Genomic DNA, 25,172 nt, shown 5'->3' with positions numbered 1-25,172 from the left:
TCATTGGCTCTCTGGCATTCAGGCCTTCAAACTACACTACCAGGCTTCAGGAGTCTCCAATGCAGACAGCGTCTTGTGAGACTTCTCAACATTCATAATCAAGTGAGCCAATATCTTATGATAAATCTCTCTCTATCCCTCGCCCTCTCTCCACATATATATTATACATTGGATATAAAACGGAGCAAAGACCTAAACCTAAAAACTAAAACAATAGGGGTGCCTGGGTGGCTCAGTTGGTTGAGCGTCCGACTTCAGCTCAGGTCATGATCTCGCGGTTTGTGAGTTTGGGCCCCATGTCAGGCTCTGTGCTGACAGCTCGGAGCCTGGGGCCTGCTTCAGATTCTGTGTCTCTCTCTCTGCCCCTCCCTCACTCACACTCTCTCTCTTCTTCAAAATAAATAAACATTGAAAAAAATTTTTTAATTAAAAAAAACTAAAACAATAAAACTCTTAGGAAAAAAACATAGGGGAAAAGCTTCATGACATCAGATATAGCAGTGTTTTTTCAGATATGCCACTAAAAGCATAGATAACAAAAGAAAAAGTAAATAAATCAGACTTTGTCAAAATATACAAGTTTGTGTCTCAAGGGGCACTATCAACAGAATGAAAAGGCATCCTATGGAATGGGAGAAAACAATTGCAAAACATATATATCTGATAAGGGATTATTATCCAGAATATATAGACTCCTCAACAACACTAACAAAAAACACACAAATAACCCTATTAAAACATGGGTAAACCATAGGACTTGAATAGACATTTCTCCAACTAAGATACACAAATGGCCAATAAGCACATGAAAAAATGCTCAACATCATTAAAGATTAGGGAAATGTAAATCAAAACACAGTGAAGTACTACTTCAAATCCCTTAGGATAGCTATTATCAAAAACAGAAAACACGTGTTAATAAGGATGTGGAGCAATCAGAACTCTTTTTTAAAATATTTATTTATTTTGAGAGAGAGAGAGCACGCACATGCATGGGGGGGGGCAGGTAGGAAGAGATGGGAGGCGGGGGGAGGGGAGAGAGAGAATCCCAGACAAGCTGTGTGCTCCGAGTTTGATCTCACAAACCGTGAGATTATGACCTGAGCCAAGATCAAGAGTCCAGACTTAACTCACTGAGCAAACCAGGTGCCCTGAAACTGAAGTCTTGAGCATTGCTGGTGGGAATATAAAATGATGCAGCCATTAAAGTATGGCATTTCCTCAAAAATTGAACATAGAAATACCATATGATCCAGCAATTCCACTTCCCAAAAAAACTGAAAGCAGAGATTTAAACAGATATTTGTATATCGTGTTCATAGCAGCATTATTCACAATAGCCAAAAGGCAGAAACAACCCAAGTGTCTCCATGGATGGATGGATAGACAAACAAGATATGGTATACACGTACAAACGATGGAACATTATTCAGCCTTAAAAGGGAAGGAAATTCTAACACATGCAACAACATGGACGAACCGTTAAGAGGACAAGTATGCTAAGTGAGATAAGGCAGCCACAAAAAGACAAATATTGTCTTATTGCACTTCTATGAGGTACCTAGAGTCTGCAAATTCATGAAGACGGAGCAGAATGATGGTTGCCAAGGGCTGGGGGGAGAGGACAGTTAGCAAGTTATTGTTTAATGGCTGCAAGAGTTTCCGTTTGGGAAGATGAAAAAGTCCTGCAGGTGGATGGTGGTGGTGATGGTTGCACAACAATGTGAGTGCAACTAATGCTACTAAACTGTACTCTTAAAAGTGGTTAGGATGGTCATTTTGACGTTATATATGTATTATCCCAAAAAGCTTAAAACAAAAACAAAAACAAGCCAACAGTGCTGACTTGATGCATTCCAGGAAGTGTGAGGACTACATATGCTGTTTAGTAAAGCATAAATCATAGGACACCTCATAGGGCCTCCAAACGAATTCCCTTCTTTCCTTCCCAAGGCGGCTAGATAATTGATTGCAGTCAGTAATCGGCTGGCTAAACAAAGGGAAATTCCCTATAAGGATGATTTATTGAATGCATTCCTATTATTGTTTTCCTTGCCCAAAGCTTTGCCTTTACACAAACACGCACGTGCGCGCGCACCCTCCCACACACACACACACACACACACACACACACACACACGCCACATCCTTAAAACATTAACACCTAAAAAACCAAGAAGTCCATAAAACATTACCATGTGAAACAACAAAAGTGCCTAAAAAAGCAACGGAAGGCAGCATCACGTCCACGTAGCTGCTGATTTTACTCCTATGGTCTGTTTTCGCTTCCAAGACCAGTTCCGGCACCAATGCCTTTTCGTCGCTAAGGCTTTAATTGTGAACAAACGTTGGACTGGATTGGGATGGTCTTCAATTGTCAGGTTCTACGTCTAAACTACATGCACTTGGTGCGTCCTCCAGCTGCAAAGAGAGCGGGCAGCCAAGTCTCACAGTCCGTTTTTGGCTTCCACAGCACAAAGGGCAAGCGCTCTGCTCTCCTGCCTCTCTGCACTCCTCTCCCCCTGTCCCCCAGGTACGTCATCTCGCCCATTTTTTTCTTCCTCCCTTTTCCCACTTTCGCTCTTTCAAGTGATGAGCTCGCGCAACCACAAGCCCAACACAAACCATGCTTTCCTCTTGAGAAAAACTCGTGCCTCAAATGAGGCTGGAAACTGCGAGGACCTAGACGCGGGGTGGCCCCTCCGGTTCCTCCCTCGCACCCCGGAAAGGCAGCACACCAGCTGTGGGGCTGCGGGCACCCCGGCATCGGGGCCGGCGGCCCGCTCCCCGCCGGGAACAACCTCCCTACTGTTCCTGCCGGCAGCGGGTGCCAGCCGCCAGCCCGGGCGCGCCCGGCCTCCCCGGGTGCCAGGGTCGGATCGGGTGACCGCGCGGGCGTGCGCCCGGCGGTGGGGCCGGCCTCCGGGCCGAGGGAAGCCCGCCCCCGCCCCGCCCAGCCCCGCCGGCAAGGGCGCCCAGCTCCAGCTCCCGCCGCCACTCGCCGCCGCTCGCCCGGCCAGTCCGCACTCCCCGCTCCCCGCGCCGCAGCCATGGGCCCCGGAGCCTCGCGGGCGCCGGCGCTGCGGCTCCTCGCGCTGGGCGCGCTGCTGTGGCCGGCGGCCGGCGCCTGGGAACTCACCATCCTGCACACCAACGACGTGCACAGCCGGCTGGAGCAGACGAGCGAGGACTCCAGCAAGTGCGTCAACGCCAGCCGCTGCGTGGGCGGCGTGGCGCGCCTCTTCACCAAGGTGCAGCAGATCCGGCGCGCCGAGCCGCACGTGCTGCTGCTCGACGCCGGCGACCAGTACCAGGGCACCATCTGGTTCACCGTGTACAAGGGCGCCGAGGTGGCGCACTTCATGAACGCCCTGCGCTACGACGCCATGGTAAGAGGGCGCCTTGTTAGCGGGGAGGCTGGGGAGCCCTGGGGTGGGAGTCCCGAACCGAGAGGGAACCCAGCGCGGAGGAGCAGCGGACGGCGGGGCATCGAGTGGCCGGCCCGGAACAGGACGCAGAGCGCTGTGGGGAGAAAGCGACGCTCCCGCGGGCGTGCCGGGTAGATACAGACATAAAAGTCCTTTGGAGGATTCTTTTTAAATGGATTGATGCGTTTGATTCCCCCGCCCCCCCCCCGCTGGGGGGGGGGCATTTAGAGGAGAGGGACACAGCCGTACCTCCCAGGAGAGTCAGCTGGGGTACATGGGAGCAGTGGCAGTTATCCAAAGCCAGGGTCAGGAGTAGAATGTTTTATTTCGTTTTTATTGGAAGGAAAACTCAACTCAAAGAGGTTGGGTACAGTGCCCTGGTCATGGGCTCCAAAAGGGAGACAAGATAAGAATGGATTGCAGATCCCTTTGATGTTGGAGCTTGAACCCGATTAAGCTCACAAGCTTGGGGTAGAGTCCTGGTGCAACTACCTTCTGTGTGCGAGTTATTTGCTGTCTCTCTGTGCCTCAGTTCCAGCCTTTATAAAATGGGGAGAATAATTGTATCTGCCTCAGAGGGTTGACTGGCACATAGTGTGGCCTCTGTAAATGTTACTTTTATTACCAGATACTACTCTATATTTTTTTTAACAAAAGAAAGAAACTTCCAGAGAGACCCAAAATGCTGGAACACTGGGGTTTCAGAGGATTTCAATAAAATCGTTTTGGCGGCAGAGATATAGGAAGGGAATCCAACTTAAGAGATGAGGCATTCTTAAAACATGTGCAAGAGTTTTAAATCCAAGCTCCCAAATGCTCTGTTAAAGGCAATGCCTTACTTCTTGGACTCAATTCTAGAAAATGAGCAGGGAGGGGTTTCACAGTAATAAATATGCCCAAAACATATATCTGGTTTATTTTTTTAATCAAACCACCACCCAACTTTAACCCTGTGTAAAATCCTAGACTAAAGGGATTCTGTGGAGTAACTGGTGATAAGAAATCTTAAGAGCTTTATAAGAGGAAGAACAAAGCAGGGAAATCTGTGGAGCCCACGTACAGGGAAAGGAAGGAGAGGTGTGGTCCAGGCTGGGATACAGAGGGCTAACAATACACTTGGTATGAGAAGAGCACAGAAGTTATTTTTTCCCTGGAAACGTGGAGAGAGGAAGATGGGAAAAGATGATAAGGTGGAGCTGTTTGGCTTTTTTCTGCCAAAAAGAAAGCTCATTTCAGAGAGGTGAGAGATGGACAGAGAGCTCCTCTCCATTCTGATTGTTGGTCATAAGGTTATCAGGGTCACTGAAAGCACAACAATTCAAACAGATCCCTAAACCCCGCAAGTCCACAGATGGAGTGGGGGCAGCTCACCAGCATCTGTCTGGACTCCACAGAAGAATGATGGGTCTCAAGAACCCTGTATGGTCTCTTAGCGTTGGTATTTCCACAGCCCAACCTACCTGGTGTTTTGTGTGCGATGCTGACAGAATAAATATTTATTGAATTGAATTGTTAACTAGTCTACGTCTTCATTTCCTCCCAGAAGTGAAAATAAACATGTGAGTTTGTTTTGATATCATGTGAACCACAACTCTCAACTTTTTTTCTTGTGGCATCCTTTTCTCCATGGCTATGTAAACTCCTTTAGGTGGAAAAAAAAAATGGAGAATTCCTAGTTTTCCCTAATACTAATGTTTTCCTCTTTAAGTCAAATTGATCCCATGATATTAATCACCATATCAAGTATTTATGATAGAACTCTGGCTGAGGCTGGAACCATTTTCTGCAAGTTACAGCAGTTCACCACTGGAAATTATTTAGAATGCTTTTTGTTGGATGCAATAATTTTAAGTTTTACTCAAAATCATTGGACTGAAGCCTGAGGAAAAATAAGCTACTATATGTTAACAGGAGATAAAATGGGGGAAGGCTAATGGCCATGTTCCTGATAGTATCTCATCAGGACTTACTCTGCAGTTGTGGGGTTTGACAAACATGATTTGACCTGCATAAAATTCTAGTCTTGTTATGCTTTAGTGTGTGATAAGGATATTTTTCACTGTCATTTTTTGTTTATATTATTCTACTCTCAGGGAATTTATTGCTGTTCTGTTATAAATGTTCCCTCACTCCACCCACTCACCCTCCACATGTTAAATCCCAGGAAGCTGGAGATTTAGGGTAGGATGGAAAAGAGTTGTTCAGGGGCATTTCCAGTTCTCTAGAAACTGGACTTGGTTAGAGGAGCCACGTCTAAGGACTCAAGAGTATAGAGGGCAAAGAGGAAGCTACTAGAATCTAGCTCAACCCCAGGAGTTCCCTAGAGCAGGAGCCTCTGAAGAGGTGTTGACTTTCTAGACCTGTGTGTCCCAGCCAGAGCTGCTGGAACAGTTTTCATACCTCTGGAGGGCCTGGGGCAAGCCTGGAAACCTCCTAAACCCAGCTGCTGGGCAGAAAGTTCTAGAGGGAGAATGTCAGAAGCCACTAGTTGGCTAGCTGTCTCCATGGAAGGATTAGTGCCCCTGAAGGCATGAGGAAGACCAAGTGGATGCAGTCACAGTGTGAGCTTGGCTGGGGTACTTTCTCTGAGCCCCCTGTTCCCTGACTGTAAAACAAGAGGGATAACTCCCACCCCCGTGTCGGATTTCTGTGAACAGTATGTAAGACAAGTGTAAAAATCCCTAGCACCCTGTTGGGTCATAGTAAGTCCTCAGTAAAGGTTACTTCTGGATGTGCTGCCAGGAAGCAAACAAAACAATGGAAGGTTTGGGTTTACAGTGTTAGTTTATCCGATTCCGACTGCCTGGCACACTCTACCATCCCTCCTCTGCCCCCTCCACTGTCTTTCCTAAGCCCCATTTTCTAAACTATTTTACTCGTCGAGTGGACTTTGAACCACCTCCCCCCAAAGCACACAATCTGAGGGGTTCATGCCCTGAGGTGGGCTTCCCGCCTTCAGAGTGGGCTGTGAGGAAATAGCTTCAGTGGAGAAGGGCAGCCTCCTTTGTAGCCGGCCTGCTTCTGAGGTGCTTGCCCCTGCATCCAACTTTCTGTCTGAAAGACTGCAGCTGAAGCCTTAGCAAACGGTCCCTTGGTGCCTGAGCCAGCAGGCAGGGTGGGGACTGGGGCCCCTGCTTTTAACTCTCCCAGCAGACCTCTAATCAAATCACTTCTCATCAACATTCCCCACCTCCTACATGGGCAGCCATTCTGTTTGATGTTCATGTTTTGTTCCTGTGTGTACTTCCAGAACCTTTATTATAGTTAAGGTTCTTTTCTTTTTTCAAGTATTTATTTGTTTTAGAGAGAGTACATGCGGGAGAGGGGCAGAGAGAGGGGGGACAGAGAGAGGATCTGAAGTGGGCTCTGTGCTGACAGGCTGACAGCAGAGATGCAGATGTGGGGCTCGACCTCACCAACCAGAGATCATGACCTGAGCCGATGTTGGACATTCAACCTACTGAGCCACCCATGTGCCCATATATATAGTTAGGGTTCTTAGTTTTAAATATATAACTATGTGTTATATATATAGTTTATATATAAATATGTAATTTATATAACTCCTCCTGTTGCTCAGCTCATTCTGTTTCTTGCTTTTGCCCTAAACTGGTTGTGTGGGTTTTTGTTTTAGTTTTATCTGAGTATCCTTGACACACAATGTTACATTAGTTTCAAGTTACAAGTTTATGCCATTCTGCTGTACTCACGAATGTAGCTACCATCTGTCATCATACAACCACGCAACACTGTTACAGTATCATTGACTGTAGCCCTTATGCTGTGCCTTGTATTCCTGTAACTTCATTCCATAACTGGAAGCCTGTTTTCCCACTCCCCCTTGCCCATTTTGCCCAACCCCATACTCCTTTCCTCTGGCAACCAATGGTTTGTTCTCTGTACTTATAGGTCTGATTTTGCTTTTTTAAACTGGTTGTTTTCACTTTGTTCATGTCATCCTGTGTCTGCTGTGTACTGTGCTCCACAGAGATCTCTGTACATTTTACTATCTGCTCTTTGGTGACGGTTTTGGAGATGGCACCAGTTATGCTGCAGTTACACAAATAGGCTGCTCTGAATAGCTTCCTCCACTTCCTGCCTAGGAGGATTTCTTTGGGATCCATACCCCACGGCAGAATTGCTGGTCCCAGGGATGTGTATCCTTACATCTAAAGACTGCCAGATTGCTTTCCTGTGGGACTGGCATGCTCTACTCTCCCTGACCTCTACACCCACACAGATGTGAATCCCCAAATCCTTACTCCTATCTTGCAGCATTATCCAGCTTTCCAGTAGGTATGAAATGTCATCTCATTATTCGATCTTGTATTTTTCCAATAACTGCGGACTTTGGTATATTCACTTTTGAGGTTTTCTCCTCCCTAATTGCATGTTCACTTCATTTGCTCTTTTTTAAACATTAGGTTTACTCTATTCTTCCTGATTTTCAGGAGTTCTAGGTATTGATCTGTGACCAATTTTATCTTCTGATTATGTGTGTTAACTCAATCCTTCATTGAACAGAAATCCTTCATTTGGTATAATCAAATTAATCTCTGTCTCTCTTTTTTTTTTTTTTTTGCCTTGTGATTTGTGCTTTTGAAAGTTTACATAAGAGTTTATTAATTTGGTGAGGCGCCTGGGTGGGTGGCTCAGAAGGTTAAGCGTCCAACTCTTGATCTCAGCTCAGGTCATGATCTCATGGTTCATGAGTTTGAGACCTGCATCAGGCTCTGCGCTGGCAATGCAGAGCCTGCTTGGGACTCTTTCTCTTTCTCCCTGTCTCTTTGCCCCTCCCCTGCTCATGTGCATACTCTCTCTCAAAAGAAATAAATAAACATTTTTTAAAAGAGTTTATTAATTTTATTAATTTTAAGCTTATCATCTCCAGCACTCATCACCAGAAATTCAGACATTGGTACTGTTCTCTCTACCTTTTAAGCAATAATAAATTTGTGACCTGGGGCTATGCCATTCACCTGTCCGGATCACCACTTCCTCATCTATAAAATAAGAGGTTTGATCCACCTCATCTCTGAGGTTCCACACAATTCTAAACACATTGATTCAATTTCAGTTCAGTGAAATGTTTTGATTCAATGAAGGGGCAGGCAGATGGGACAGAGGTGCAGAGGCAGGAATCGCAGGAATCTGCAAGATTCTGGACCAGAACTGAGGAGGCAGGAGTCATGGGAGATGAGCTTTTATACAGCTTAATGGCCATCTGAAAAGTTTGGGCTCTCCTCTTTTGTCACAGCTGGGTGGGGGCTGGGGGCATTGGAGGTTTCTGAGTAGAAGGCAACTGTGGTATAAAAAAAAAAAAAAAAAACCCAGATATTTCATCTTTATTCCAGTTCCTGGCATACAGCTCCCAAAACCTTTGGAATCCCCTGAGTGAGGAGAGCCTTTTGTATGCTAATGAGATGACTGATGGCTGGGGACTACTAGATAGCTTCAGAAAAAGCACTGGCAGTCAGAAAATCCAAGGCATGAATAGAGAATTGGAACTTTCAGTCTCCCCTCAACCTCGTGGGAGGGGAGACGGGTGAGAGGTTGAGTTAATCAGCAATGGCCAATAATTTAATCAATCACGCCTATGTGACAAACCCCCCTAAATGCTGGGGTTCAGAGAGCTCCTAGTTTGGTGAACACACTGAGGTACTGGGAGGGAGGTGTGCCCAGAGAGGGCATGGAAGCTCTACACACCCCCTGGCCCCCTGCATGCCTTGCCCTATGCATGTTGTCTGCTTGGCTGTCCCTCGGTTGTATCCTTTATAATATACCAGTAATAGTAACTAAAGCACTTCTCTGACTTCTTTGAGTTTTATCCAACCCGTGGAGGAGGTCTGTCAAATCCCCAGTTTATAGCTGGTTGGTCAGAAGTAGAGGTGCCCAGGACTGGCAGCTGGCACCTGAAGTGAGGGCCGTCCTGTAGCACTGAGCCCTTTTACTGGTGAGGTCTGGTGCTCATTCTAGGTAGATAGTGGCAGACTTGAACCGAATTGTTGGGCACCCAGTTTGTAAGCCCAGAGAACTGGAGAATTGGTTGATGTGAGGGAAAAAAACTGTCAGTGAGGGGCGCCTGGGTGGCGCAGTCGGTTAAGCGTCCGACTTCAGCCAGGTCACGATCTCGCGGTCCGTGAGTTCGAGCCCCGCGTCGGGCTCTGGGCTGATGGCTCAGAGCCTGGTGCCTGTTTCCGATTCTGTGTCTCCCTCTCTCTCTGCCCCTCTCCCATTCATGCTCTGTCTCTCTCTGTCCCAAAAATAAATAAACGTTGAAAAAAAAAATTAAAAAAAAAAACAAAACTGTCAGTGACATAGGGAAGTCACAGTTTTGGAAGATGAGCAGAAATGGATGGGAGACAGAAGACCCCCCCCCCCCAGGAAGAGGATGGAGAAGAGCCTGGGCAGCAGTCTAGGGTGAGGTGGTCACTAAACTGTGATGGGGGGAGAAAGGCTGAGTCCATGGGAAGGCTTCAGCGGGCAGGCAGGATGGCATGGGGCCAAGAGAGTAAACTCTGGGGTGACCACCTGGGATCAAGTCCCCTCTCTGTGGACTGACAGCAGGTTATTTCATCTCTTGAAGCCTCCATTTCCACATGCTTAAGATGGGTGTGATGATAGTCTTCACCACATGGGTTGTTGTGGGGTTGAAAGGACATGGTGGCACACGGGAGGCGCTTAGCACGACGTCGGCTCTCGGTAAGGTGTTAGGAAGTGCTGGTGGTGCTCACCTTCTGTTGGCAGGGGTGACTCAGGAGAGGGTGTAATCAAAAGATGACTAAGAGGGTTCAGGCCAGGGGCACCGGGAGTCAGCAGTTTGACACTACCATACGGGAGCACGGACTCTTCTACTGAACCTTACCCCCTGACAGCTGAAGCCTGCTATTTACCGCACAGAATTGCAGTCTAAAGGCTTCTCCTGAGCTGATTGGACAGGACTGGGCCCTGTGGCCTGTGGCAGACAGAGGCCGTGGAAAGAGATTTGGACGAGACATCACCACACCCAGGTTTTACTGCTTGTCTCTTCCCACTCATTAGCTATGTGAGTTTGGCCGCTGGATTCTTCATCTGTAGGATGGGGGACTGGAGGGGGTGGTCTGTTGCATGTCACTCCTCAGCAGCTCAGGCCCCGCCCAGACCTCCATCTTGCTTCAAATCTGCTAGTGTAACTTGGTTTGTCCCAGAACTTAATTTTACATACAAGTCTCAGTTTGAGTGACAACTCTCTTAGGTCTCTGTCACAGTTGCTGTTACGACAGCTATTTCCTTGTGGAGAGATGGATTGGGTCTTCTCCCAGGTACCTTGAGTTGGCCACTGTTTCCAGATAGAGGTTCACAGGATCTGGATGGAGCATTACTCTATATGTAATAGAAGGTGATGGCCTAAGGAATGGTAGGGTGATGAGCCCAGTTTCAAGCCTGTTGTCTTTGAGGCTCATTTATTCATTGACTCCACAAATACTCACTAAGAACTGCATGCGCCAGGCTTTCTGCTAAGTGCCAAGGACAGCAGATCAGACCTGCTAGGGAGAAACCTGCTATTCAGTGGATAGAGGGGCAGTGCCCTTTTGAGCCCTTGTTGACCACATAGGCTGAGCAAGACCTATGAAGGTGGGGCATAAGCAAAGCAAAGCAAAAATGACTGAAATTCTAACACCTGAGCATGGGAGTTCAGGAACCAAAATCTGGTCTGCAGAAGACACAACGTCAAGCCTTAATTTATGTGTCACAGATGCCCAAATGGATGATTGCCATGTTTCCTCTTCTCCACAGAAAACTAATCCCTAAGCAAGGGGAAGTCACCTTATATTCAGGTGCTTACAAAGTCTCTCACATCAAAGAAACTCTCATAATTACTTTATCTTCTATACCAAATCCATGTCCAGGAAAGACAAATTAACAATGCTAATTTGGAAAGTTTGAAAGAGGTATATTGATGACAATGGTTTTGTTGTTGTTGTTGTTGTTGTTTTTTAAGGCAAAGTAAGTTAGTAGCTATTCATAGAGCTCAGACCTCAGAAGTTTTGAGAGTCTGGGTGGTTGTTGATCCCCAAGCCTCAGTGATGTCAGTGGCCCCCACTCCATCCTGTGGCTGTGGTCATGGCCTTTCTACTTCCTCTCTTCCAGAGTGAGTTCTACACCAGAGCTAGGCGGGGTGAGACTGGCCTCAAACACAGAGGGAGGAAGCAAAGGCGGTTTCTTTGCTCATCTTGTCCTTGTTCTGGCCTCTGTGTTTACCCAACTGAAAATTGGAAAACAAACAAAAAGAAACAAATCACACAGTGAGCTGGAAGCTTTCTGCTCTTCAGTTACAGATACGTCTGAATACTGTGTGAACTCCTTCAGTGTCTTTTCTTCAACCACATAACTAGAATTTGAAAATTCTCTGACACCTCTTTTCCTTCACCTGAATAATCGATTCCATATATAATCCACACATTAGCTAGAGCCCTCTAGCCCCTCAGAGATATAGTTAAACCTGCATGGAAGTCCATCAGTCGAATAGATAATTCTAAATGTAATGCTGATATATGTATTTTGCACATAGAGAGTTTGTAAATTTTTCCATCTGATGTGGGAAATGGGAAATGGTGTCTGTTCAGTACCTGTTCATTCATTCGGTCAACAAACATTGAAGTGCACGTGAGCTGGGCTGTGCCCCAGGATCTTTTCTGTCATTTAGTCAGAGGCCACATTCACCTGCCAGGACCACCATGACCCGGCCCATGGCTAAGGGGCCAGGGAGAGCACAACCCAACACCAGAAATGGTCCACAACTCCAGAAATGTATCAACTAAACCAAACCGAATTTGTAGTCCTCTCCTCTTAAAGTCCTTGTTGAGTTTCCCTGAGTGATCGGCAACTGAGCCCCATTGTGTAATAGGTCAGGCTCTCCCCTCAATCCTTAGATGAGAGGGTGTGCTGCTGCCTCCAGTCCTTAATGAGATGAGCTAGTGTGTCAATGACTAGCTGAATACAGATGTTGTGGATTTCTGACAAATGGCTTTTTGACATTATTACAATTGATTTCTGTGGATTAAAACAATTTATTTTCTTCTGTGTCATGCATACTGCGCTGCCCTTAAATCAATTATTTCCTTCCTTTTTCTTCTAACATCATGTTTAAGCCTCTTGTCTTCACTTAGAAGATTTGACTACCTCAGCCCTCATGTTTTCATTGCCTCACTTGTGTATACAGTTGCAGCCACTTGCCTGTGAGCTTCCCCTAACTGGTGCCAGAGAGGTAAAGCTCCCACTCTGAGTGCCTTTGGTCCTGAGCGAGCAGCCTGTGCCCATGTCTTTGCTGGGCTGTTTCACAAACACCCCTGTCTGTGGTTCCCATATGTCTTATGTATGCACGGATGGATGCGTGGATGCATGCACTCATGTCTTGCCCTCTCCCTGTCTGTCTCTCAGCTTCCTGAGGACAAGGACTTCCTGGGGCCTTGTTACTTGACACTCTAGAACCCTGTAAGAAACCAGTTGAATGATACCCATCCCTTCCAGGTATTTACATTAGTGGCAGTTTGACAGAATGGTTAAGGCCCTGGATGCTTAAGCCTCGCTACCTTTGTTCATACCTCAGCTCTGTCACTTGCTAGTTGTGAGAGCCCTGTGCCTCCATTTCCCCATCTAGGAAAAGGGCAAATAATAGCACCTACCTAATAACATTATAAGAATTAAATAAGTTAATATGTGAATAGGGCTGGGCTACGTAGCATGAAGATCTTAACTATTAACATTTCTTTTTGTCGTATTTTTTGTGTTTAAAAAAAACTTTCTTGAAATTTCCCTTATGTCAAATCATTAGTAATTTTTACAGTCCTCTGTGAACAAAGCTGAGGCTCTGAAATGTCCCCTTACTAATTCAGACATAGGCATCCTTTGATAGTTGGGTATCCTCAGCAGATTTCCAATATAAAGAGACTCTAAAAAGTTCCATTTTCTCCCTAACTGCCATCATGAAATCTAAATAATGTTCTCATGTACATACATAAGACACAGAACAGTTCAACCAACTTTAAAAAAAAAAAAATCTTCATTCACAAAGGTCAGTAAGATATTAGTGGAAATCTAAATTTAAAATAGAAAATGAGGGGCGCTTGGGTGGCTCAGTCGGATGAGTGACCAGCTCAGGTCACGATCTTACGGTTTGTGAGTTAGAGCCCCATATTGGGCTCTGCGCTGACAGTGCGCAGAGATTCTGCCCTCTCTCTCTACCCCTCACCTGCTCGCTCTCTCTCTCTCTCCCAAAAATAAGTAAAAACAAACTAAAACACACACACACACACACACACACACACACACACACACACACACAGAATGAAAACAAGGGAACCAGGCTAATTGCCCTGAGAGGGTCAGCCAGGAATGGTAATGCAGTTGGCTAAGCTTCCAAGCAACTTGATTTCTCTCATTTCACAAAATATTGTGTAATAACTATTAACCGAGTTGTAAAAAATAAAATCCTGCCTTGCTCTGAAAAGTTTTAATGGCTCACTTACCAAATCAGAGAGTAAGGTGGAGCCCATTTAAATGGACAGGTGGAGTGGGTGGTTTTATCATTCATTCAGTAAACATCTGCTGGGCACTGATGCCAGGCATTCACCCGGTGTCACCAAGGATGCAGGGATAGTCAATGCCACTCTTGTCTGTGGGAGAAAGATGTGTGAGCAGACAGCCACAGCAAGGTCATGTATTGTCAGAGCTGTGCATGCAAGGTATGTCAGAGTGTGGTATCTACAGTGGAGGTGCCACGGAAGTCTTCACAGGGAGATCACACTTGAGCAGCATCTAAGGCATCTCATTGAGTGTGGGTGGTTTAGTGTTCCTGGAACTGAGCACATCTGAAGTTTGGCAGAAGAAATGAACCAGCTCAGGGAGATCAGGATTTCAGTGGGAGGTAGGAGGCCTTGGAGGGACCTTGGAGGGACTCAAAGCAGGGGCTAGAAGCAGTTGCACACGCGTTTTCAGAAATGCATTCTGATGGCCTGAGGTGGCAGGAGGTTTGTGAGCCTGGTGGCCAGGAGGCTGACTTGAAGACTCCAGAAAGGTGTGGGTGAGAAGTGAGGAGGCAGAGGGGGCAGTGGGAATGTGGTAGAGAAGACCACCTGAGAGAGGATGGTGTAGGAGCAGAAGCAACAGTCCTTCCTGGCTGGTTGGCCATGAGTGGGAAGCCAGGGGGACAAGGGGAGGGCTGCCCAGGCATCTCCCTGATTCTCTGGGTGTTCTTAGGAGTTGTAAAGGCTCTCTCCTAACCCTGGGACCATGTGCATCCTCACAGGTGTCTTACAGCCTAATGGCAAGAAGTGTCCTTCTCTGCTGGCCGTCCACCTGGAGGGGACTCCTCAATGGCCAGCAGACAGGCAGGAGTGGGGAAGCATGGGGAGGGTGAAGGAGAAAGGACAGTGACCACCAGACCACTGCCAGACAGTTCCATACAATGTCCCCTGAAATAAGAAACAGGAAAGGGGAACAGGCCTCTGGGCCACTGGCCCTGTCCCAGTGGGCACGTTTTCAGTGTCTGTTGCCCACCTTGCCTTGCTTCAAGCCAGGCAAGCCTGAAATGGAGAGGGGGAGGGGTCATTTCAAATCTTGGGAAAAATCTATATTTTCTTGTAGCGCTTGGAATAAAAACTCTGCTTCAGGTAGAGTCCGACCAAGGATGCTACACCAGGAGCTCGTCAGAACTGGGCCGCTGTGGCCTCTTCACAGCTTGATTTTGGGACATGCTGCCCAGTTGAGAATGCAGGCTTTGTGTGAGGTGACGCCTAACAGGTTCCTGGCCTGTGAGGCTTTCTCAACAACCAGGCATTTGCACCTTCCTTGCCTTCTATGGCCAAGTTTCCTGCTAAAATTACCACTCTGTGCCTGCTGTGACCATTCATCAGAGGCTTTCAAAACAGAACTCTTTGCCAGTTTGGTACTAGATGTCAGAGAGACTGCAGTTTCTCATTGCAGCACACACAAGACATGATGATGCTAGTACAGAATTCTAGGTTATGTGGAGGAGGCTGCTGGTGGCAACCAGCAACAAGTCCAGCCTTGGAAATTAGTTCTCTGTCACTTTCCTCCTCTCCTACCAGTTATTTATTTACTTGTTCATTTATTCAGTAAATATTTACCAAATATTACCCTGTGTTAGGGACATTAAAAAAAATTTTTTTAACGTTTATTTTTGAGACAGAGAGAGACAGAGCATGAACGGGGGAGGGTCAGAGAGGGGGAGACACACAATCTGAAACAGGCTCCAGGCTCCAAGCTGTCAGCACAGACCCCGACGCGGGGCTTGAACTCACGGACCGTGAGATCATGACCTGAGCCGAAGTCGGCCGCTTAACTGACTGAGCCACCCAGGCGCCCCTGGGGACATTTTAAATAAATTATGGGAGTCAATGCATATTGTTTAATAATGCATATTGTTTATCGCTTTGATCAATCAACTGTAAATGGACAGATCAGAAAGGGAAAATTTCTATCAAGACAGTATGGTATTGGTACATAGACAAATGTAATAGAATAGAGAACCCAGAATTGGACCCACAAATATATAGCCAACTAATCTTTGATGAAGCAGGAAAGAGTATCCAATGGAAAAAAGTCTCTTTACCAAATGGTGCTGGGAGACTGGACAGCAACATGCAGAAGAATGAAACTAGACCACTCTCTTACACCACACACAAAAATAAACTCAAAATGGATGAAAGACCTGAATGTGAGACAGGAAACCATCAAAATCCTAGAGGAGAAAACAGGCAACAACCTCTCTGACCTCGGCCGCAGCAACTTCTTACTCAACACGTCTCCAAAGGCAAGGGAAACAAAAGCAAAAATGAACTATTGGGACCTCATCAAGATAAAAATCTTCTGCACTGCAAAGGAAATAATCAAAACTAAAAGGCAACCGACAGAACAGGAAAGGATATTTGCAAGTGATATATCAGACAAAGAGTTAGTATCCAAAATCTGTAAAGAACTTACCAAACTCTACACCTGAAAAACAAATAATCCAGTGAAGAAAAGGGCAGAAGACATGAATAGACACTTTTCCAGAGAAGATGTCCAGATGGCCCACAGTCACATGAAAAGATGCTCAATATTACTCATCATCAGGGAAATACAAATCAAAACCACATTAAGATACCACCTCACACTGGTCAGAGTGGCTAAAATGAACAACTCAGGAAACAACAGATGTTGGCAAGGATGTGGAGAAACGGAAACCCTCTTGCACTGTTGGTGGGAATGCAAACTGGTGCAGCCACTCTGGAAAACAGAATGGAGGTTCCTCAAAAAATTAAAAATAGATCTACCCTATGACCCCGCAATAGCACTGCTAGGAATTTACCCAAGGGGTACAGGAGTGCTGATGCATAGGGGCATTTGTACCCCAAAGTTTATAGCAGTGTATCAACAATAGCCAAATTATGGAAAGAGTCTAAATGTCCATCAACTGATGAACGGATAAAGAAGATGTGGTTTATATATACTATGGAATACTGCTTGGCAATGAGAAAGAATGAAATCTTGCCATTTGCAACAATGTGGATGGAACTAGAGGGTATTATGCTAGGTGAAATAAGTCAGAGAAAGATATATGTTTTCGCTCATAAGTGGATCTTGAGAAACTTAACAGAAGACCATGGGGGAAGGGAAGGGAAGGGGAAAAAAGTTTCAAACAGAGAGGGAGGGAGGGAAACTACAAGAGACTCTTAAATACAGAGAGCAAACTGAGGGTTGATGGGGGAGGGTGGGGAAGCGGGGAAACTGGGTGATGGGCATTGAGGAGAGCACTTGGGATGAGCACTGGGTGTTGTATGTAAGCGATGAATCATGGGAATCTACTCCCAAAGCCAAGAACACACTAGCCAACTTGACAATAAATTATATTTTTTAAAAAAAGGGAAGATTCTCCATAAAAGTAAAATATTCCAGAATAATGAAACACCTTCATAGAAATCTGTCGGATGGCCACTGACTTCTGTGTCTCCTGCAGACGCTGAAGAAATCCTGGCATCAAGGCTCAGGCTGACACACTCCTACACCAAGGGCTTTCTTTCTCTCAATTTCACCCTGAGGAGTGTCCTCATTGTTTCTTCTGTTCATCCACTTACTCATACCAGTGCCTCAGTACCAATGGGCACATTTGTTTATGGGTGAAAGGAGGCAATGAATAAATAGCAGCACCTCCTAAGAAGAGCCTTAGGAAAGAAAAAACATGAAAGTTGGCACAGAGGACAGTGTGGTCAGGCAGCAGAGCATCAACGCTGAATTCAGTAGCAGATTCCAGCCACAATATACATGGAACAAACATGGGAAATAAAAGTCAGAAAGGATTCTTCCTTCTTTCTTTGAAAGCATTGCGTCTAACGTTTGTTACTCACTGAGGATATATTTTATTGTTGTTAGAAGTCAATAAATCAATTCTGCACATAATCATTAGGGCAAGCATGAAAAACAATTTCATCTCCAGTGCCAGCTGTAGTTGATTGACAGTAACTCCCTGTAGGGCTAAGGTAAGAAGGATTCTGAGGCTCAGTCCAAACCGAGTGGGAAAGATCAATTAATTAGCTGGCATCTTTCATGGACAGAGGAAGAGGTAGGGAAGAAGGGGAGAATGGTATTATGATATCATGCATTTGTTTGCAGTGTATCCAAGAGACAGTGATTGAATGTTAGCTTAAATTCTGTTTAGCACACAGTGCATTTGGAAATAAAATGATAAGAGATGTAGTCACCTCATAATCACCTGAAAATAAGGAAATTGTTTACCCACAAAGGGAAGGTAGATTTTGGCCTGTATTCAGAATTCATAAGAATGATAACCGAAGTGTAGACACAAGCTTTCCCTCGGTCCTCACTGCAGGGTATTTTTAATAATCCAGGGAGAAACTTGGAGTCAGAAGTCTTAGAATATCTTCATTCTTCCAGTACTGCTTCATATGACCTGAAAATCTCTCTGGGCTTTATCTTTAGTCAACAGAGTTTCTCCAAAGCCACTAGACTTTGACAAACTATCCACATCAAATGTAAATATTAACATACCCCTAAAGAAGATGTTAAACAAATCAGACTCTGTCCCTCAGAGTTAATTTAATAAGAGGATTTTGAATCAGATCTCTCTCTTCCTGTCCTTACATTTTCATTTGTTTTTAGCTTTAAATGGCAGCAGCATTTCAGGTGTTCAGGTGGTTGAACATGCTGGGCTGGGCTAGATGGAAAGTGAGGAAAGTTTTTTTCATAGAATAGTAATAGTTTTTTTTTTCTTTTTTGTCTTTTTAAATAGTGTTTTAGGCTTCTTCTGCATGAAGAGAGCAGTGAGGGTGGGGAGCCAGGGCTAAACCAGGTGCACGCATTAAATTTCTCTGATTTCAATGGTGGAGGTCATTTTGTTTGGTTCAGCTCTCTTAAGTTACAGAAAAGTGCATTTGGTGAAATTTAGTGTTTATGGTAAAAATATACAAGGTTGTCAGATCTAGAATCAGTGAATGAATAGGGCTTGTAGACAAAGGAACCCAATATTAGAAATGCAGTGTTTGGAAAGCAAAAATAAAAGAGAGAAGGAGAAAGCATAAGAATATGATTTAGGTCAGGGGCACCTGGGTGGCTTAGTCGGTTGAGCATCCGACTTCGCCTTAGGTCATGATCTCATGGTTCATGAGTTTGAGCCCCACATCAGGCTCTCTGCTGTCATTGCAGAGCCCACTTCAGATCCTCTGTACCACCCCCCCACCCCCACTCCTGCTGTCTGTCTCTGTCCCTCTCAAAAATAAACAAACATTAAAACACTTAAAAAAATATGATTTGGGTCAGAAAAAACACTTGCCTGATGTGAGGATTATAGCAATAAGAGCCGGTAACAGTTTAGCTCAGATCAGGATCTGTTGTTAAAGTCATGGGGGAGGCTGTGGACAGAACAGCAAAAAAAATGACAACCGCACTTAAGGAGAGGGGTGGGAATATTTAGATAGGACCCAGAAAAGTGGAACAACACTGCAGTATGAATTTGCATAAATTCTCTTATGTGTGTGTTACAAATGCTCTGTAAGATGTAAAGGGACATGGATGTCTTTCATTGCTCTGAGTGCTCTTGGGCAGACTCTTCCTAAGGTATTTTCATGTTAATAAAAATTATAGAAATGAATAAGAATTTTTTTCTGTATGGTTCATCTGTATTGTACTATAACATTGTGTGTTAGCTAACTGGAGTTAAAATTAAAACTTTAAAAAATCAGTTTATTTAACACATTTCTTGAGCACCTGCTGTTTGCCTGCAGGGAGCGTGGTGTTCTCAAGCAAGTGGTATGATATTCCTTCTGAAGAGCTTATGAATGATGAACTTGTAGTGAATGCAATGGAGGAGAAATGGGTCGGAGAAAGTCATGGTGGGGAAATGAAAATATGAGTTTATAGGAAAGTAAGTATTTACAAAGGCAGTTTTCTGCAAAGGAATACATTTTTGTAGGAAAAGTTAGCTGTGTATAGAAGAAAGAAATTTGTTAGAGATTCTTCTGCTCATTCATGTATTCATTCAGCGGTGCCTCCCTGCTCTTCTCCACAGTCTGTGCTAGGCGCTAGAGGGGTTCAGAAGGCAGGTGCAGGCGCTGCACAGAGGTGAGCAGTAGAGCAGAGAATGTGCACCTAACTCAGAGAGGGAGCTCAATGAAGGGTCCACGGGAAGTATCGCTTCTAGAAGGATCATCACACTTCAGGAGCTAAAGCCATTGATTGAATAAAGTAGTAAAGGCATGGTGTAAAAAAGAAATTTCTATTCTAGTCTATCCTATTCTATTCTATCGTTTCTACTCATCTACCTATCTATATTTAGATCTACCAATCATCATTTATCTGTTATATACAAAGGGACAAAGATAAGTCCAAGCATGGAAAACTGCAGGTACTTAGGATTTTATTTTGAGTAATCCCTATATATACCAGGCCTTATGCAGAGCTCTTTATATATAAGCATAGTGGTTAAGAAGGTTGCAGTCAAACATAAGTGGTTCTGATCCCAGCTCTACCACTCACTAATTGTGTGACCTTGAACAATTCATTATGTCTCTAGATCTCAGTTTTCCTCATCTGTAAAATGATAATAGTAATAATACCAATCTCACAGCACAAAATCAGTCTTTCTTAACAAAATCACTTTGCACGATGCTGGCGTGTGGCAAGTGCTTGGTAAATGCTGACTCATTTTCATTACAACCTTTGCTTTGTTCATTCGCTGCCCTTCCAGAGGAAGCTGTGATTTAGAAGTGTGCTCAGGTCAAGCTCATGATTGGTAGTGCTAACCTCGCATGGTAGTGCTAACCTCTATGTCCAACTGCCACATGGCCACTTCCCTCCAAGGACTCACAAGAACCGACATTTACTGTGTTCAAAGCCCCTTCCCCCAGAAATCCTCATGTTGGCCCAAGCTGCCATCACCATCCTGTCAATAAAGCCAGAAATCCCTGGGCAGCTGAATGCCCCCCACTCGCTCTTCCTTACCAACCACTGCCCCCCCCACCCCACCACAACCAGTATCCCACCTTTGCCTCAATGTTTTGGTTCCATCCATTCCCCGGCATGCAGTCCTCACTGTTCCCTCTTGGATCACTGCATCAGCTCCCACACTGGCTTTCCGCTGGTGCCATTCCCTTCTCTAAACCATTCAACATAGTGCTGCCAGAATAATCTTTCTAAAATGCAAAGCTTATCTTGTCAATCTCGACTTTAAGGTCCTACAGGGACTCTTCGCTGCTCTTGTGATAAAACTCAACATTCCTGAGCTCTTTGAGCCATAAGGTTCTCTGAGACCTGGTCTTGTCTTCAAGACTTTATTTCTGACACCCACCACCTGTTAAAGTGGGAGACAACCACGCGAGGTTGACAACCATGCAAGGAGACAACCACAAATAAATGAAAAAGGTAACTCCAACCATTGCCAAATGGTACCAATATATTGCTGTTGGTAAATTGCAAGGTGACTGACACATTGGATAATCCTCCATGAAGAATGATAGAAATATTCACTTTTTAAGACTTTACAATTAAGCAAGATAGTTAATTGTAATCTCATAAGAGAGACTGATTTCACCACAGGAAGAAATCATGGTGTTCTAAAGAGAAGATAAAAAGGGGGCACCTGGGTGGCTCGGTTGGTTAAGCATCTGACTTCGGCTCAGGTCATGATCTCGTGGTGGTTCGTGGGTTTGGGCCCCGCATCGACTCTGTGCTGACAGCTGAGAGTCTGGAGCCTACTTCAGATTCTGTGTGTCCCTCTCTCTGCCCCTCCCCTGCTCGCACTCTGTCTCTCTCTCAAAAATAAACAAACACTAAAAATAATAATCAGTAACAAAGAGATGATAAAAAGATGATTACCCAAGGCTGGGAAGTCCTTTAAGACTTAGGTCAGCCTTTAAGAGAGAAATCATTAGTTAAGAGGAAGGAAGTAAAGATGGATACTCAGAGGTGAGGGAGGAGGTGGGGGAGGAGGCAAATTCAGAAATTCTGACTTTCATTAGGGAGACAGGTGTGTGGGAATGTGAAGACATTGTATTGCTCTGTATAAACATATGCGTGAGGACATAAACACACAGTTCTTTGAGCCACAGATGTTCAGAGGGGCACCTGTGTGGGTGGAGAAGGGCTGCAGCGCCGAGCAGGGTGAGGACAGCAGGACATGGTGGCTCAGGGAGCACACAGTCTGGCGAGGACTCCACAGACATGCTGAACATGCCATTGGAGTATGCAATGTGCTAGGAAGGAAAGGAGTGGGGCCTGTAAGAGAATGCAGGAGGGCCCTAATCTGGGTTGAGAGGTCACTAGTCAGCACTTTCAGGTCTATTCCCAGATGAATGGCAAAGTGAAGCAAAATCAGGCGTGCTGTGGGAGAGTTTGAGAGTCACTAGTTTAAGTACTGAGTTAGCAAAACAGCCTTGCAGCCAGCACAGGAAGGTAGGTGCCTGGGGGACATGGGCTTATACTAGGGCCAAGGGAGAAAGGGGCGGAGGGTTTTTCAGAGGAGGTGGCTGGAATGCGTGTTTTGTCAGTATTACTCTGGGGGAAGCTGCCAGATGTCAAAGAGGTTGTTTTGCACCCAGTAGCCACTCCCAGAGCAGTGAGGAATGGGAGAGAGCAAAGAAGGTGGGAGGTGAGGCTGCCTGTAAACCATGCCAGCTCCCCACCAAGTCCTGTGTTCCGAGTGGGTTAACAATGCCCTGAAGGTCGGTGAACATTTCACCATCTTGATCTTCCTGGGACGCGAAGCTGCCGGGAATGAAACCCACGACGGCCCAGAGCTGCCCGAAGGAGGAAACCCGTGCCCCCCTCCAAAATGCAGAGAATGCCATCTCCTGTTACCTTGGGGGATCTTCATTTTCCCCAAAGAATTAGAGGACCACACAGCCCTTGGGAAGACATAGTTGTGGGAACATAAAGGAGAAATGACCAAGATGATGTGGACACCAGAGGAGGAGAGGTCACTGGCATCTCTACCAACAATACATTTCCAGTCGCCTTTTGCTAAAGTCCTGTTGACTTTAATGGTTCTCCCAGCAGATGGGATGTTGAAACAATTGCATTGGGGGGTTGAAATGTGGGTTTATGAGAGAAACCAACCTGCAAAGCCTGGGCAGAGCTTAGGAAATGGCAAACTCTCCAACTTGCCCCACATCTGAGGACAGCAGGGACAGCGTTGCAAGTGACTCTTACATGGACTGATGCCACCTTCAGTAGGTGCGGGATGTGGGAAGCAATTCTCAAATGAACCTGATGATCTGTGTGTCCATGGGCTCAGCGCCAGGGTCACTGAGTAAAATCTCCTGTTGTGAGGATGACAGAGGTCATGCCATCAGCCTCCTAGAACCCTATCAGGTTTGGGAGCCACTGGGCTAATGTAGTATTCTTTACAGTATATTTTTGTTTTTGCAGAAATTCCAGAGTACCTAATTCTTGTTCTCTTTTCCCTTTCTACTAGGCACTGGGAAATCACGAATTTGATAATGGCGTAGAAGGACTGATTGATCCACTCCTCAAAGAGGCCCGATTTCCAATTCTGAGTGCAAATATTAAAGCCAAGGGGCCACTAGCATCTCAAATATCAGGACTTTATTTGCCATATAAAATTCTTCCTGTTGGGGATGAAGTTGTGGGAATTGTTGGATATACTTCAAAAGAAACCCCTTATCTCTCAAATCCAGGTATTTTCTACTTTTATAGCACTTTTTGCTTGCAAATAGATGTATTAAATCAGAGCTTGGCATTATTTGTATGGGCTGTAGGCAAGAGTAGGAACAGCGTGCTGTGTTGGGCAAATGGTGTACTTAGGTTAACATTGATAAAACCAGTCTGGTGACTTCCACATTGTTCTAAATTACTTCTTATAGACATTGCTGTTTTGTTCACTGAACTTCTTTGTTGACATACACAGTATCTTTGTTTAATTCAGTGCATTCAAAATTGGATAAGAAAGCCATTTACATCCAGTACTAAACGTTACAGAGTTACTTACTGGAGAATAAAAGCTGTATAATTCACTGCCCTATTGCCTGCAGAGCCAGAGAGCCCAAAGCTAGGGCGTTACCTCAATTTACCTTACGTTTCCTTTTCTAGTATGATTATTATGTCTAGTTAACTCTCCTTGTTCCCTTTTTTGTTATTTTTTAATGACTTTGTTGTATCCAGCTTTTTGAGAAATACATATCCTTGAAAGGTCTCATGGTATACATATCCTAATATAAATATATTTTATATATGCTATATTTCATGTAGTATATATATCTGTATATGTACATACGTACACATATAACCCTAAAATCATTCAAGAAACATTTTGGGGGCACCTGGGTGGCTTGGTCAGTTAAGCGTCCAACTCTTGATTTCACTGAGGTCATGGTCTCATGGTTCTTGAGTTCAAGCCCTGCATCAGGCTCTGTGCTGACAATGGACCCTGCTTGGAATTCTCTCTCTCCCTCTCTCTGTCTTTCTCTCCCCACCCTGTTCATGTATTCTCTCTCTTTCTCTCAAGATGAATAAACTTTAAAAAATTGTTATTTTATAAAAAAGAAACATTTTGAGCCACTTTTACAGGAACACTTTCACCAAAACACTTTGGCAGTAAAAACAAAAATGATATTTTTTCTAAATTATGCAAACCAATTTTCTTCCCATATTTGGAGAAAAAAAGGGAAACTAACAGAAATAAAAGATACAGCATAGGGAAGTTAGTGGTATTATAGTAGCATTGTGTGGTGACAGGTGGTAGCTACCTTGTGGTGAACATAGTGTAAAAAAAAAAAAAAAAGAAAGGAATGAAGGAAGGGAGGGAGGAAGGGAGAAAAAGAAAGAAAAAGAGAGAGGGGCGCCTGGGTGGCGCAGTCGGTTAAACGACCGACTTCAGCCAGGTCACGATCTCGCGGTCCGTGAGTTCGAGCCCCGCGTCGGGCTCTGGGCTCGATGGCTCAGAGCCTGGAGCCTGTTTCCAATTCTGTGTCTCCCTCTCTCTCTGCCCCTTCCCCGTTCATGCTCTGTCTCTCTCTGTCCCAAAAATAAATAAACGTTGAAAAAAAAAATTTAAAAAAAAAAAAAAAAAAAAAGAAAGAAAAAGAGAGAGAAAGAGGAGAAGGAAAACTAGGAGCTGGTATTATCCAGAAATAAGGGTTTTCATTAAGAATTAACTTAGGGGCGCCTGGGTGGTGCAGTCGGTTAAGCGTCCGACTTCAGCCAGGTCACGATCTCGCAGTCCGGGAGTTCGAG

At 45.0% G+C, this 25,172-nt stretch overlaps 1 protein-coding gene across 2 annotated transcripts in view; it reads left to right on the top strand.

Moving 5' to 3' along the window:
* Nucleotides 1-3,050: 3,050 nt before the first annotated feature.
* NT5E (5'-nucleotidase ecto) overlaps nucleotides 3,051-25,172 on the top strand; it is a 47,626-nt gene continuing 25,504 nt past the window's right edge. For both annotated transcript variants that reach the window (XM_047103256.1, XM_047103255.1), the window contains exons 1-2: nucleotides 3,051-3,389; nucleotides 23,395-23,617. In XM_047103256.1, coding sequence (XP_046959212.1) covers nucleotides 3,051-3,389; nucleotides 23,395-23,617 — 562 coding nt within the window. The remainder of the gene's footprint in view (nucleotides 3,390-23,394; nucleotides 23,618-25,172) is intronic.

The sequence above is a fragment of the Lynx rufus genome, unplaced genomic scaffold (genome assembly GCF_022079265.1).
Source record: "Lynx rufus isolate CCGP_SWC_20201006 ecotype Redwood Valley unplaced genomic scaffold, mLynRuf1.p SCAF_6, whole genome shotgun sequence".
In the NCBI taxonomy this organism is placed as follows: domain Eukaryota; kingdom Metazoa; phylum Chordata; class Mammalia; order Carnivora; family Felidae; genus Lynx; species Lynx rufus.
Note: the sequence above shows the minus strand (reverse complement) of the source record. Positions and strands in the feature narration are given on the sequence as shown.